General features: G+C 42.4%; 1 protein-coding gene across 2 annotated transcripts in view; it reads left to right on the top strand.

The window, feature by feature from the left end:
- AMPH (amphiphysin) overlaps positions 1 to 15,702 on the top strand; it is a 212,003-nt gene extending 196,301 nt beyond the window's left edge. The window contains exons 18-21 of one of the 2 annotated variants that reach the window (XM_057304272.1): positions 4,836 to 5,045; positions 6,905 to 7,147; positions 9,112 to 9,213; positions 15,388 to 15,702. In XM_057304272.1, coding sequence (XP_057160255.1) covers positions 4,836 to 5,045; positions 6,905 to 7,147; positions 9,112 to 9,213; positions 15,388 to 15,495 — 663 coding nt within the window. In that variant the 3' untranslated portion in view covers positions 15,496 to 15,702. The remainder of the gene's footprint in view (positions 1 to 4,835; positions 5,046 to 6,904; positions 7,148 to 9,111; positions 9,214 to 15,387) is intronic. The other variant, XM_057304273.1, reaches the window with a different exon arrangement.
- The last annotated feature ends 221 nt before the right edge of the window (positions 15,703 to 15,923 follow it).

Below are 15,923 nucleotides of genomic sequence, written 5' to 3' on the forward strand. Positions count from 1 at the left end.
GAGATATTCTCGAATATAGAAGGGCTATAGAATCACCAGAGAATTCCTGAAAAACATTTTATGGAGGTAAATTGTGATAGACTGAAAGATGACTCGAAGTCAACATGGACGGGAAGAATAAGGCAAATGCAACAGGTCAATTGAAGATCCCAAGTAGTAGGTATTTGGACATTCACTGTATGACTCTTGTTATTTTCTCTATATTGACTGTTATCATAATAAAGTGCTGGGGAAAAGATTCAAAAACAGTCCTTAATAGAAACATCATAAATGAATAAAAGGATTAGTGTTTACTATTTAAATGATTTAAATGTACAGTCCAACCAATTGCTATTAATATGGTTACAAACCAAAACCTCCCATCAGAGGATTATTATAACATTTAAAAACTAGACAAACTAGTGTTCAATGACCAAAATGTTAAATGATTTGTCAAATAGAAAAAGAACAATAAATGGCAAATTATATAGGCCCTTGATATAATTTTCCTAAGAAACATGATCCCTGTGTTGTAAAAACACAAGAAAGCCCTGGTAGGCACAGAAAAATGATTGGAAATATGTTAAAATGTTATTTCTTTTATTATCTTTAAACCCAGGGTCTCCATTATTTTCTTCACTGGAGAAATGCCCATTTTCAGTTAAAATAAGCTAGCCGATAGATACATATGGAATTTTATACAAGGGTTGTTCTCACCCAGACAAGTTACTGGCAGGCGGCTTCTCAGGCATTGCTCAGAACTCACATTGCCACGGAAACAAACACTGAGTAAGTAAAATAAATCCATAAGTTACACAAAGCCCAAAGATCACCAGCTCTCGTGCAGCCAATCACTCGTCTGGAGTCTGGGTCCCCATTGACCTGCCTTCATGGTGCCGGCTCCTGGAGGGCTTGGCTCTTCTGTCACCCTGCTGTGTCTCCCTACTTTGCAGGACACACAAGCCATTGTTGCGTTGCATTCATTTCATTCCACTTCCAGAAACTTTGCTAACAGGTGTTTGGGAGGATGCGGACACGAATGCCATGACATCACTTTCCATCAAGGAGGGTGTTGAGGCAGAAGTTGAAGAAAGCAGTAAGATCTGTGTGGTGCAGTAAAGCAAGAGCTGTTCACCTTCCCAAAGACGTCCCGTGCTGGTCCCTGTGGTTTGTGTGATGCACGTGCAAATTGCCAACCGGTGTCTGTGCCTCATGGGCTTTGTGGATACAGTAAATGTGCCGGAGGGCAGGGAGAACTTTCTTTCATGTCTCTTTGCATTATATGCCCCCTCCTCCATAAATATATTTGGCCAACAGACAGTACAGTCTGGGCAGAGGATAAAATAATGGTGTTTCCTTTAACATTTGGAGGGACATGAAAAATTGAACCACACTGAACGTCGAAGGCTTGAAAATACTTTCAGTGGTTTCATTCCTCTGGTCTCCCCGGATGACACTTAAAAAAACAAAAAAACAAATAGCAGTCATGCATCATTGTGGTTTTTCCTAGCAGGTGTAACATCTCCGGTAGCACAGAGTCCAGAAAATGTTTTCCGTTTCTCAATCTATAAATGGCTAACAAATTGGGCTCCGTAAAAATAATAACAAAAAGAGGGATAACTGTCACTGAAACCCATATCGATCTGTCTTTGATTTTATCTGGAGCTAACACCTAACCCAAGCAGATGCGAGTCCTATTTTCTGTTGTATTTTTATGCTGTTCTGTGTTTGCAGTTGGTTGCACTGGAAATATTTCGGTAAGAGCAGAAAACGTGCAACAGATTTCAGGCTTATGCCTTCATGGCGGGAGGACCCCTGATTTTCAGAGCAATTCTGGAGGCAGAAAGATAGGAGGGAATATAGGTAGCAGACAGTCTTTCTCTGTTTCTGCAATAGTCTTAAGGTCTGTAAAATCAAAGTGTTGTATTTGGCTAGAGAAATAGGAATTCATTGCTAATGGACTCAGAGAAGAAGGGAGGGATGTTAATTTCTTCCCTTTTCCAAGTAGGTCATTCAAAATGCTTGGCTTTTCCACTCTGTAGTCAAAGTGCCAGTTTCCTCGGCACCTGGCCTTTACTAGCGTTGTTATTTTCAATCTTTTGGTGATTTTTATTGGCCATCATCCTTCCATCCCTTTTTGTGTAAGTGACAGAGGTCAGGTAGATGGCTGACAGGTGGAAGCTGGGATATTTGCGGTTTTTGAGGTCAGCAGACATCCGAGTGTGGACAGACAGAGCCCTTTGCCTCCCCCTGCTGGTGGCCAGCGTTGCAGCAGCCACACTGTCGGGTCTAAATCACATCCAGCCAATGGCGCTTGTTTAAATTATTGAGCAGAGGCAAGGTGATGACATATTGCAAGGTACATCTTGCAGGAGTAAAATCGGATACAATCAAATTGATAGCTATTTAGAGCACTAGAGATCAATCAGGGACTCATCATTAACATTCTATTTGTATGGAGAGAGTTAAATTATTTTTGGCAACACCATTAATACTTCACAGAAATATATTCTCTTCGGGACATATATCAGTTGAGTTGAGAATAAAATCCAATCACTCGTGGTATGTGTTTGGCACATATACGTATGGGAGGATTAATGCATAATCACTTGGAGGAGAAGCCTATTAGACAACATAGGGGTTGCTTTCTGATCTGTAACTATGTGTATGTGTGTAATGTGTGTGTTTGGTGTTTGCCCATTCCATCTGCATGATGTATACTCCCATCTGGTTTGAAGCCGTTGAAACCAGGAGGATGTTCACTCCATAGGTGTGATTTTTCAATCAGATGGAAAGCATGAATAACTCAGAACAATTTGCTTTCTACATTTGAGCCTGAAAGTCCATTTGTATGCACATCGTCTTTACGTATAGTTTCTGATGCGGAAGAACTTTGCGAGGTAGTCCTTCGGATCCTGGGGAAAGCCTGTTGATTTCTTCAACAATAAAGCTATAAGCATTTGTTCACTGCTCTTCTTGGAATGAAGATGCCCTGCTAATTTATGTTCTCATTATTACTCTCTTGACAACATCAACAGTACATCCATACAAAGACCAGTGTTTATGTAACACAAGAGATGCGATTCTCTTAAATTTTTAAGCAAACTTTCTCATTCACCAAAATATGAATCCCCACTTCAGTAGCTGTTAGCACTTAAATTCGCGTTAAATGAATAGATGACAGTTCATATAAATGACTGCTTTTTTGAACCCACTACCTTAAAGACAGAGTGGAAAAAAAGAAAAAGAAAGAAATGGTACGTCATGGCTTGTGACTACATTTTGGATCATTGCATACTTTGCATGAGCCAAATTTTTGTGAGAGGCAAGTAAATTTCTAAGAATGTGCATAATCCTTGGCCGTATAACAAATAGTATAGCTGTTAGCACGGGTTTTCATCCCCAAAGTAAAATATTATGTTGTAGAAAAATGGATTCTGTGGCAGGTCATTTTTCTTTCATTTATTACCTGTAAATTTGAGTCAGAAGAAAGATGTTTTAGTTGCTCTGGGAGTGGGTATGTGGCTCGCGTTCTCCATCTCCCACTCCTGATGCCCACTCTGCAGACACTGTCCATCCCCTGCTCTCGGTCTGACAGTCAGTATCAAGAACATTGGAAATTTCCTGACCCAACAGGACAAACTGGGTAGAATTTATTCAATAGACAAGACGAATGGCTAATGCTAATCACATCAGATAGCAAGATCAAGTTTTGAAATACGTGTCCTGGGTATTATTATATAAGCTCCATCGAATATTCTTCTTCCTCAGTCTTTTCTTATTTGAGCTTTTCAAATCAGGCCTGCCACACTGATGGTAGAGTCTTAGATGTGTGCTCTGTAACCGGTCTGCCTAGAGCTAAAACTTCTGATTGCACTTTCTTTATTTAATTACTGCAAGTTTTAAACACGACTTAAAGCTCTCCTTTGGACTGCCTGCAACCTTAGAAAATTCTCATTTTTTTTTCTACTTCACTTCTCCTATTAAAAGAACCCAAAATTTGATTTGTTTTTTTTATTATAATGCATATTTCATAACAAAAGTTTTTGCCCTTCATTCTCAAGTCTCATTGAGAAAACTCCCCAATATATGTATATTTTTTCATGAATGTGATTTAGTTTCTGGGACCTTCCCCATGAAGATTTTAGAGTTTATACTGAAATGCGGTTTTTCTATATTCTGACTTTGCACAATGAGGATGCTTTTCTTACGTAGCTGTCTTCAGTGACCCAGATTTTGGGGCGAGGCCCCTTCCATTCTGTGACTCCAATGTCTTCGAGGGCTTTGTGACCACCGGCTTTCAGGCAACAAAAGTAGAAACAGGTTGCGAAGGGGACCCCCAACCCCTTAACAGCCATGTATCTCAAATGACATAGGTCACTTCCACTCAAATTCCATTTGCTGAACCTAAGTGCAAGGAAAGCCGAGGAATGTAGCGTCGTTGGGGGCCCAGAAGGTAGTTTTTTTGTTTTTGTTTTTGTTTTTTTTTCATTTTTTTTAACCGAAGTCGAGCAGACACACAGCGCTGTGTTGCAGGTATATGGCGTTGTGATTGCCCAGGTCTGTACGTTCTGCTCCGCTCATCTCAAGTGGAGCCAGCATCTGGCACCCCACAGTGCTCTGACGGTACCAGTGGCTAGGTTCCCTATGCTGTGCTCTGCATTCCCAGGGACCGTCAGTTCTGATGGACGGAGGGCAGACTCCGCCCGGCCTGAGTCCTGGGCTTCGGTACTTTCCACAGAGCTTCCACATCTGATGAGCCTCAGCAGAGGGGCCACAGGTGACAGGGTTGGGGCTGGCTCTTCTCAAGGCCCCGTGCAGATTCACACACAGCCTGTCTGGTGTCCGGGCTGCAGGTCCTACCTGGAACGGACGCCGACGTGACTGTTGGAACCTCCGTGTTGGCCACCGAGGAGGCTCTAGGGGAGGAAGCAGAGATGGAGAAGGCAGCTCTGCCTCCTGGGGAAGGAGCAGCTTTCGAGGAGGCCAGGACTGACACTGACACCACGCAGGCTGCAGAAAGTGACAGATCGCAACCGGAAGAGCCAGAAGCAGCAGCCCCTCAGGTGAGTGTCCCGGGGAAATAGAGGCTCTGGGGAGCCGGTGCCCAGGTAGGAATGCTGTTTACTGGCGAGCACTGCTAACAGCTCTGGGTGCAGAACAGGTGTGTGGCCATTGCGTGGTACCCTGCTTCACCAAATACAATTATAGAGATGTATATATATTACAGTATACATATGTAGAATTGTATATATTTTTAATTTATTTTATTTATGTATGTTCTGTGTATTTTTATTTATTATTATTTATGTGTTTGTATATAAGATTCTCAGCAAATGTGGGCCTGGCTTTCTCCAGTGTCAGCGTTGTGAGGTTCACACTGGCCCCCAGTGATGGAGAAAAAGAATAGAGCCCAGGTGATGTAAGCGTGAGGCGGAGGGAGGAGGAAGACAATGTGAGCCGATGGCGGGTTGTTGTACTGATTACATAAGAAAATAGCCATACACTGCTTAGCCCAGTGCCAGGCACACAGGGAGGACCCAATATTAGTAGTTAAATCCTATCAGTATTAGTAGTATTTAGGGATTGTTATTATCATGAGAGCGCCCCCAAATTCACTCCTTTCAACAAAAGCCCATCCCTGTTGGCGCGTTGAAGAGGCCAACAGGTCATTAAATACATACGTGAAGTGGCTGGACTGGCCCCAGCTCCTCACTTCTTCCGAGAAGTGTTTGCTCAAAGTCCACAAAACCATATATTCCATGATGTGGGGGGCGCACAGCGAGGGCAGCTCTTCTAAACCGCACGCTTGGCCTTGATTCCAGAAGGGAACAATGAAAAGTGGGCTCTCAGCATGATGCTCTCCTTTGTCCTGATTAGTTTACTTACAAGAAATTTCCCCCAGATCTCTCCAGGGTTACTCAAAGCTTGAAACTAAATGATCCCTTTCACCCCACTAGAAAAACAGCAGGTAGTATTGGTATTTGGAGAAATAACTCAAAAATATGTGCCATTTGTTCGTGAGAGTTTTCTTGTCACAGTGCCAGAAGTGTGTTTGTATTATATTGTTTGACTTGTTGAAAAAGTGTATTATTTTCTCCAAATTGAAGAATGGAAGTGTTTCAGCCCACTGATATCTGAGGGAATAGAGAACTTGATCTGAAAAGCAGTCAGCATCTCCAGACTTCCATTATGCTAGTGAGACTCGTCTCCTCGTTCATCTTTGTTACAAAATAAAAAGGAGATCTTGATCCTTGTTCTGCCTCCCCGCAGTGTGGAGTCCTCCGAGGAGTGCTTGGTGGGAATTGTCATCCCTCCAGCTCGAACTGCAGTGGGGGCTCTAATGATAATCAACAAGCAAAACAGACGTGGATTTTCTCCAAACACCAGCCAGATCTGTACAAACAATATGGCTGCAGGCTAGTCGGGAGTCCTGTGGGACTCTGGGAGAAAAGCAGTCACAGAAGGTTGAATGTCAGCTTCGAATAGTGTTAGTATTCAGCGGGACAAGCGAGGACCATGGCAAAAATGAGGCCGTTCTTGGGACCCTACTACATTCCCCTTCACGGTGGTCTCCTCCCCCCTCCCTCCATGCAGTTTCCAATCCCTTTTCCCAACTTCCGCAGAAACCCCACTCTTCACAAAGGGCCTGACTACTCAAGAATCCAGATATTAATCCCACTAAAGGTTTCTGTTCAGGAGAGAGAGAAAGGTGACCGTGTCAGGAGGAAGGTCCTGCAAGGCTTGAGGCCCAAAGGTTTGGGCCAGGTTTGGGGAACGGCGGGCGTTTTGTGGAAGGGAGGAGGTGGGGAACCTGGGAGCCAAGGAGGGTGCGTCAGGGATAGAAGCAGGCACAAACACCCGAAAACGCAAAAGTCTTTCTTCCCAGCCCCTGCTCAGCACCACCGCATTTTTCTTCCTCCAGGAGAAGGTCATCCCTTCAGTCGTCATAGAGCCCGCCTCCAACAATGAAGAGGAGGGAGACCACGAAGCCCCCGCAGGTGCAGAGTCGCTGGAGACCCCCGCTGCCATGGCTCTTCCTGGCCCCACCAGTGAGCTGCCAGAGCTGGCCGCAGAGCCCAAGGCGGACGAGGACTCCCAGCCGCTGCCCTCGGCTCCTTCTGCAAGCGAGGCGTCTCAGGAAGTGCCTCCCGGCTTCCTCTACAAGGTCTTGTCATTTTGTCTCGTTTTAATCTGGTGGCCATTGGTCCTGCCTTTGCTTTGAGGGCCCCTTGCTGGAACCTTTGGTTTTCGGATGTTTACATTTGCATTTTGCGATATGTATTCTCTGTCCTGCTTTCCGCACGTCACAGTGGGGAGAATGGCAGGATTTCCGGGCTGATGGACAAGCAGAAAGGACAGTAATGACTTTCCATTTTTCAGCCATCCATAGTTCAAGAATGGTTGCCACAGGACAAAGGATATTCCCCTTGGTTGTAAATGGGTAAATTCCCCCTGAGTGCCCTCCTGTGCTCCCCTCTCAGCCCTGGGAGTCCCTCCAGCCCCAGGCTCAGACCAGGGCTTTGAAATATTCCATGTGTGCCTCTGCTCAGGGCTGGATTATACACCTGCCAGCCTGCCCCCTACCCTCGCCCCGCCTTCCCTCCCTAACCTGTAGTGTGGCCTGAGACACATCGCTCCTCTGTGCTTCAGTTTCTCAGTGGAAGAGTGAATCGGGGAATAAGATAGTCATTTCCAGCTCTGACATTTTGTGATTCTATATAACAAATACACATTTTAATAGTCAATCACTTAATCTCAGGGGGTAGGGCTGAGGGGAGGGACATGGAGAGGTACAACATCCATGACTGAGTAGTTGCTAAAGCTGGGTGAGTACCTGGGTCATTATACTGTTCTTTCTGCTTTTGTTTTGCAAAATTTTTTATGATTAAATTTTAAACAAATCTTTCAAAAAAGGGGGGAAAGGGTAGGGGGAGAGGACAGGTATTGTTTAAGGGTATAAACTCGCAGTGAGTAGTAGATAAGCCCTAGAGACCTGATACACAGCATGGTGAATATAGATAACGATATTGTATCGTAATCACCAAACTTGCTCAGAGACTAGATCTTAATTATTGTGGCCACTAGGAAGAAATGATAATTACCTAAGATGATAGAGGTGCTCAGTATTGCTACAATGGCGTCATATTATGTTATATAAATGTATCAAATTAGCATGCTATACACCTTAACTTTGCACAATATTATATGTCCAATATATTTTTATTTTAAAATTTTATTTATTTAAGTAATCTCTACACCCAACTTGGGGCTCAAACTCACAACCCCAAGATCCGAAGTTGCATGCTCTACCAACCGAGCCAGCCAGGCATCCCAAATATATTTCAATTAAAAAAAAAAAGAAAAAAACAGATTGGCAGGGCTAAAGGTTAAGATAGGAAGTTTTTAAAGAAAACTGATTGATTACAGGGTTTAATTAAGTAGTAATTACCATATAACATGGGAAGTGATCATTTTTCCCATTAGTGTTTAAAATGTTATATGAACTATTTTATTTAATTTTACTTCATTGGTGGGGGGAGTCAGGGGAGCGTCAGAAAGAGAGGGAGAGAGAATTTTAAACAGACTTCCGGCTCAACGTGGAGCCCAACCAGAGACTTGATCTCACCACCCTGAGATCATGACCTGAGAGCCAAAATCAAGAGGCCTATGCTTAACCGACTATGCCACCCAGGTGCCCCTGAGTTTTCTAAGTATTGATGATTCAACAGAAGTGAGGTTAGAGGAACTTTTCGCTAGGCATTTTTAGGTTCAAGCTTAAAAACAATAATAAAGCGTCAGTGATAATAAAATGTAAATATCTAACAAAAATATGACGAATTAGAATTTATTAATTCACTACATGTCAACTCTTGCAGAAGGCATTGCATTACTGAGAGTGTATCCAAATTCTCTTAATACCAGGCTTCAGGAATTGGAGGTTTTAAGTAGATAGGGACTTCCTCTCTATTGAGAGAGGTCTTCTCCCTTGGGGTAAGCTGGGGTCACTGTCTTCCTCACCCAGCTTGGAGGGCCTTCTACAAGTACCTGCTAGTAGCCTGGCTGGGAGACTTCAGTGTGACATTTCCTCTTCTTTCTGAAATTAGTAAGTTCTTTAAAAATCTTTTGCAGGTGGAAACACTGCATGATTTTGAAGCAGCAAATTCCGATGAACTTACCTTACAAAGGGGTGATGTGGTGTTGGTGGTCCCCTCAGATTCAGAAGCCGACCAGGTAAAGAGTGAGATTGAAAGCTTCAACGGACTATGTTGGTTTTTGTTTTTTGTGGGTTTTTTTTTTTCTGAGGGTCACTCGGACATGGTGACTAACTGAAGACATTTCTCTTTTCTGAGATGCTGCATGACTGCTCTGAAAAGGGCTTAAGGCTTATGAGCACAGGACATGGCTAACTAGCTTTTTAGAACACCTCTTTCGGGATGCTGTTCTATTGTTGTTGTTTCTTTAAGATTTTATTTGTTTATTTGAGAGAGAGCAGGAGAGCACAGGCAGGCGGAGCGGCAGAGGGAGATGGAGAAGGAGAAGCCGAAGCAGGCTCCCAGCTGAGCAGGGAGCCTGATGTGGGGCTCGATCCCAGGACCCTGGGATCACAACCTGAGCGGAAGGCAGATGCTTACCACCTGAGCCACCCAGGCCTCCCTTTATTGTTTCTTTTTGATACAAATAGATGACCATTTCTTACTTTGCACCCACTTTCTGGGGATGTTGTCTCTGAAAGACCAGTCTTTAGGGAATATAGCCACTAGCCATGTGCACTCAGCATCCCTTTTAAAGTAGTTGCCTCTAGGGGTGTGGAGATTGACCAGGAAGGAACATGAGGGCACTTTTTGGGGATGGAAATGTTTTCTGTCTGAATAGGGGTGTGGATGCATTTGCCAGAACTCACTGAACTGTACACTTAAATGATGTTTGCATTACCTAGGATTTAAATTATGCCTCAATTGTAAAAGACTCTGAAAATCACCTTTGAGCGTAGTGTACTGATGTGAGGATGCTGAGAATTCCATTTTGTTCTGTGTTCTTATTGGTAGGATTTGTGAGCCCTTTCTAAATAGTATGCAAAATGTGTAAGTGTCCCTATTAATGTGTTTTTCTGGAGAAAAGAGCTCTAATCTCTATAATATTCTGAGCCTTCTCCCCTCAAATATAAAGTCACTACTTTAGAGTTTTAAGGCTTCCCGTGGCTCCACATTTTGTTCTTTCTCTTGATAATACACTTACCAAGATACAGCAGGTGCTGGGTCAGACAAAGTCCTGACTGCAAAAAAAATTCAATTAGAGATCGATCACAACAATGTAGCTCTACAAGCTTTAAATATTTAAAAAATTTAAAAATATACTTCTGAATAATCTGGACCAAAGAAATCATAGTGTAAATTAAAAAGAATATTTCCTAGTGATCATCGATTTCTAAGTTTTTAGCCCAAGAAGATAAAAAAAAGATCAAATTAAGTACAAAGCACACAGAAGGAAGAAATAATAAAAATAAATGCACAAACGAATGCACTGAAAAGACACACAATGGAGAAAACTAATGACTTGGAAAGTTAGTTCTTTGAAAGGATTAATAAAATTGTTAGAACCTCGGATATACTCTTCAAGGCAAAAAGTGGCAAAGCATTAATTATCAGTATCAGGCAAAACCGTCTACATATCTAAAAATCATTAAAAACCCCATTATATAAACTAATTATTTTGTATTAACCCGTGAGTTATCTTTTAAAGAGATTAAGAAGAAAAAAGCTAGTCTTACGTCTACCAACGTGTTTACCATTTCCTTTGCTGTTCCTGGTTCTTTCTACAGATCCGAGTTTCCATCTGGTCTCACTTCTTTCTGCCTGAAAATTTTTCTTTCCTTCCTTCTTTTTTATTTTTAATACTGTTTTTCAGAGCACCTTTTCTTTTTTCCTTCCTTCTTCTTCTTCTTCTTCTTTTTAATGATTTTATTTTTAAGTAATCTCTACACCCAACAGGGGGCTCAAACTCACAACCCCGAGATCAAGAGTCCCATGCTCTGAGCTGGCCAGGTGCCCTGAAAATTTTTTTTTCTTTTTTAAAAAATATGTTATTTATTTATTTGAGAGAGAGCGAGCACATGAGCAGAGGAAGGGGCAGAGGGAGAGGGAGAGGGAGAAGCAGACTCCCCACTGAGCAGGGAGCCTGATGCAAGGTTTGATCCCAGCCCAAGGCAGATGCTTAACCATCATCTGCATTTTTAAAGATATTTTCCCAGGAGAAAGAATTCTGAGTTGACTTTATTTCTTTCAATTCTTTGAAGATGTTCCATTGTTTTCTGTTTTCTGCTGTTTCTGACTAGAAATCAGTTGCCATTTGTTTACCATTGTTTCTGGGTATCCAATGTGCCTTTTTCCCTGACCGCTCTTAACAATTTCTCTGTATCTTTGGTTTTCATCATTTCAATACAATGTGCCTAGGTCTGTGGGTTTTTTCGTAGTTTTCATGCTTGGTGTTCACTGAGGTGCTTAAGATTTGTAACCAAATGTTTTTCATTACGTTTGGAAGACTTTTGGCTAATTTTTCTTAAATTCTTTGCTGGCTCATTCTCTTTTTCCTCTTTTTGTGATTCCCTAATTACCCATCTGTTGGGCTTTTCGATGTCTAAGACTTTTCTTTTTATCTTTCTCGTATTCAGGTTGGGATCATTTTTATTGGTTTGTCTTCAAGTACAGTGACCCTTTCTTCTGCTACTTTAAAATTGGTTGTGAAGCTTATTCAGTGACTTTTTCATTTCCGATGCTATACATACACAGTTCTAGAATGTTCTTTTTTTTTTTTTTTCATTTGGTTGCCATTTCTTTCCTGAGATTTCCCATCTATTCTTTCATTATTGCCACTCTCAGTGTTAGGTACTTGTACATATTTGTAATAGCTGCATTAATTTTCTACTGCTAATTCCAAAAAACTAGCCCCTCTCAGCACACATTTATATCCGTTGCCTTTTATCTGCAGGAGATATGTTCCTTTGTTTTCTCATACCTAGTGATTTTTTTATTGATATTGGACACATCACAGAGTCTGGATTCTTTTTTTTTTTTTTTTTTAAAGATTTTATTTATTTATTCGACAGAGATAGAGACAGCCAGCAAGAGAGGGAACACAAGCAGGGGGAGTGGGAGAGGAAGAAGCAGGCTCATAGCGGAAGAGCCTGATGTGGGGCTCGATCCCGTAACGCCGGGATCACGCCCTGAGCTGAAGGCAGATGCATAACCGCTGTGCCACCCAGGCACCCCACAGAGTCTGGATTCTATTTTCTGTCTCTGAAGCTTGTTTCTTTTTCCCCTAGCAGACATGGAAGTTACTAGATAATTAGCTTGAATTCATGGAAATTTTGTTTTATACTTTGTTAGGGTGATTCTGTTTCAATTTTGCCTTTACTTTTAGGATGAATTCTTAGTCCTGAGACATCTTTTACTTCCAAGGATGGCCCTTCTGGGATTTCAGTAAAAATCCTGAAGGGTTGACCAAGCCTCCTAACTTGGTGGTATTCAAACTCCAAACTCTGCCTCCCCTCCATTGGCAGGGCTTAAATTTCCCCTCAGCTGTTCTGCCTTCCTTCTGTTGCTTTCTCCCTGACTCCTTGGGGGACCTCCCGTATCTTCACAGCTTGTGGGGGTAGCTCAGGATTTTAGGGAAGTTTCTCCCCATATTTGGTAACCTGCGTCTGTATATCTCTTCTTTTCAAAATATCCTCCTTAAAAATACAGCTGCCTGGTCGTTAAGCGTCTGCCTTCGGCTCAGGGCGTGATCCCGGCGTTCCGGGATCGAGTCCCACATCGGGCTCCCCCGCTGGGAGCCTGCTTCTTCCTCTCCCACTCCCCTGCTGTGTTCCCTCTCTCGCTGGCTGTCTCTCTGTCACATAAATAAATAAAATCTTTTAAAAAAAAATACAGCTGCTTGGGGTGCCTGGGTGGCATAGTCTGGTAAGCATCTGACTCAGTTTTGGCTCAGGTCATGATCTTAGGGTCATGAGATCGAGCCCCATGTCCGGCTCCATGCTGGGTGTGGAGCCTGCTTAAGATTCTCTCTGTCCGTCCCTCTGCCCCTCCCCCGGCTCATGCTCTCTCTCAAATAAATAAATTAATTAAAATACAGCTGCTCTGGAAACCCTCCACTCTTCCTTTGAGTGCCGTTCATCACACTGAGGATAATCCTCAAGGGAAAGTTGTATTAGCACAGATCTCATCCACTGCAATTTCCTACTTTCCGGGGTTAAATATTCTCCAATTTTTGCCCGCTCTTGATCACTGCTGATGCCTTCTAGTAGTTGTTATCTATGTCAACCCCATTATTTGTAACAATCCCATTATATAACTTTTTATGTCATATATATTCTAAGTCATTTCTGTATACAAATACTTGCATATATATATATATATATACACACGTAGGTATATATGTATATGTAGATATGTAGTTATTCTAGTGTTTATAAGTGTTCTGTGCAGAAGTACTTCCCTGGTACAAGCTATTTTGCCATTGCCAGAACTGTAAATCTTTCATCTACCACATATTTTATTTTATTTTATTTATTTTTTTTTTTTAAGATTTTTTTTATTTATTCAACAGAGATAGAGACAGCCAGCGAGAGAGGGAACACAGCAGGGGGAGTGGGAGAGGAAGAAGCAGGCTCATAGCGGAGGAGCCTGATGTGGGGCTCGATCCCGCAACGCCGGGATCACACCCTGAGCCGAAGGCAGACGCCCAACCGCTGTGCCACCCAGGCGCCCCTCTACCACATATTTTAAGCAGTTAAAATTTAATTTTCCCTGTTTGCTTCAGTTTTCCCTTTACTATATAAACTGTATTTCAGAATATACATGTTAGAATATATCTTGATTCTGAGTTGGTGCCAGTTCTTAACTTTTTTTCTTTATTGAAACAGTTGTAAAATACATGACTCTGCTTTGGCTCCGTTAGATTTTTTGCTCATTGTAAATAAAGTCAAATATAGACACTTGGGTGGGAAAATACGGCCTTTTAGATGCTTAACAGAGGTTCAGAAAAAATTGAGTTATCGTCTTTTACTTTAAGTATAACTTCGCCCTTCATGTATGTAATGTCATAATTTTAAAGACGACACTCTCCCTCCTAGCCGGGATATTATCAGTCATTTTATTGAGTCATCTTTTGTTCCCTTTTTTTTCCACCTTCAAAAATCGGCCTGTCTGAATGCTTACACGCTTGTCTATACAGCAACAGCAATTTATAGTCTCAGATTACATCAGGACGGAGTGTGTTCAGCTTCTTTATTTAATTTTGGAGACCTCATTTTATCGGATGTACTTGAACTCCGTTGGGAATTGCTCAGATTAAATCTGGCCATCCCTCATCTAAGCGGGCTCTCTTTCGGGGACTGGTTAGCATAATCAAGACAAGTCATTTCCCACTGGCTTTTGCATCCTGCGGTCTGTGTGTTTCGTGCTGCTCCTTCCACTCAGCCTTCTCCAGCCGGGCTCTGCTTTTCTGCACGAGGCCAAGGGCAAACAGCAGCCTCCATTCTCCATTGTACATATTGTCTCTCGAGCTGAATGGCCATCCACGGTGGCTTCTTTTCCCTTTCTGTGGCTAAACGTCTTCATATTTATGCATATTTATGATGGTACTCCTGTAAGATAGACCGATGCTTATGAGGAATCACTGATAAGAGAACACATAAAGCATATATGAACGTTTCCAGCAAGAATGCCATGACAACAAACTGCTTTGTGGTTCATATAAACTTGAAAAATGAGATGTTCTAACAGCAACAGACCGAATGGCCAGCACGGGTACCCAGAGGGAGCGGCTATTATGTATTTGATAAGCCTTGTGGATGGTGGTTTATTTGGGTCCCATGCTGTGAGCTGGGAGCACTGAGTTCTTTCCTATAAGCAAGTGGTTCAGGATGGAATTTGAGACCTTCCCTGGCCTGGTCTGCACTCTATTCTGACCTGGGTCTTCACGTCGCTTTTTCACTGTGACTCACAGGGTAGGGGGCGTTCCTGTGCGTGATATGTTTTCACGTGGTGTCCTCTCTTTGCCCTGGCTAGCATTCTAATCCTTTTCTCTTCCTTTAGAACTCATGTCCTAATCCAGTTAATGTAAACGAGCTATACTTTAGACAAAATTATACTGTTTGTATTAACGTTCAGTTAGCTTTCCCAGATCCAGAAAATAAATCATTTCAAATGTTTACTGTTTTTTTTTTTTTTTTTACCCAACAACTTATTTGGGACAAGCCTTCCCACTGATCTGTCTCAGCACACTGCTGTATCTATAATGTAACGTCCTGGGGCAGGATCACAATGCTAAATTATTTTGTTAACTGTTGGCAGTGCAGATTTTTCCAGTAGTTCCTTGGACCTTGAACGCCCTGTCTTTGTCTTGCAGGACGCAGGCTGGCTGGTAGGAGTGAAGGAGTCAGACTGGCTTCAGTACAGAGACCTTGCCACCTACAAAGGCCTCTTTCCAGAGAACTTCACCCGGCGTCTGGATTAGGGCTACAAATCTTGTAGAAAGAGCCTGGTTATTGGGTTTTTAAACCTCTGTAAAAACCCGAAGAGTTCACTTTTGCTATTCTACTCTTAATGATTTATAGGCTGGTGCCAGACAAAGCTTGGAAAGATATTATCAATGGAGCATGTGTGCAAAAAAAAAAAAAAAAAAAAAAAAAAAAAAAAAAAGAAAAAAGTAAGAGAAAAAAAACGTAAATTACAGAAAAAGTCCTCACTGGTCCCCACGTTCTCCATAACAGGTTTCTTTGTGCTTTGTCCAAGCTGTGGAAACTCTTGTCATTGGTCCCCTCCCACCAGTTCTACAGTAGCTTTCTCCAGACCAGAACCTTCATTTCTCTGCACCCAAGTGTATGGTCCTGAGTGGCTGCCCTGCGGAAGACGTGCCGAATCATCCTCTAGTCCGAGATGCTC

The sequence above is a fragment of the Ursus arctos genome, unplaced genomic scaffold (genome assembly GCF_023065955.2).
Source record: "Ursus arctos isolate Adak ecotype North America unplaced genomic scaffold, UrsArc2.0 scaffold_3, whole genome shotgun sequence".
Lineage (NCBI taxonomy): Eukaryota > Metazoa > Chordata > Mammalia > Carnivora > Ursidae > Ursus > Ursus arctos.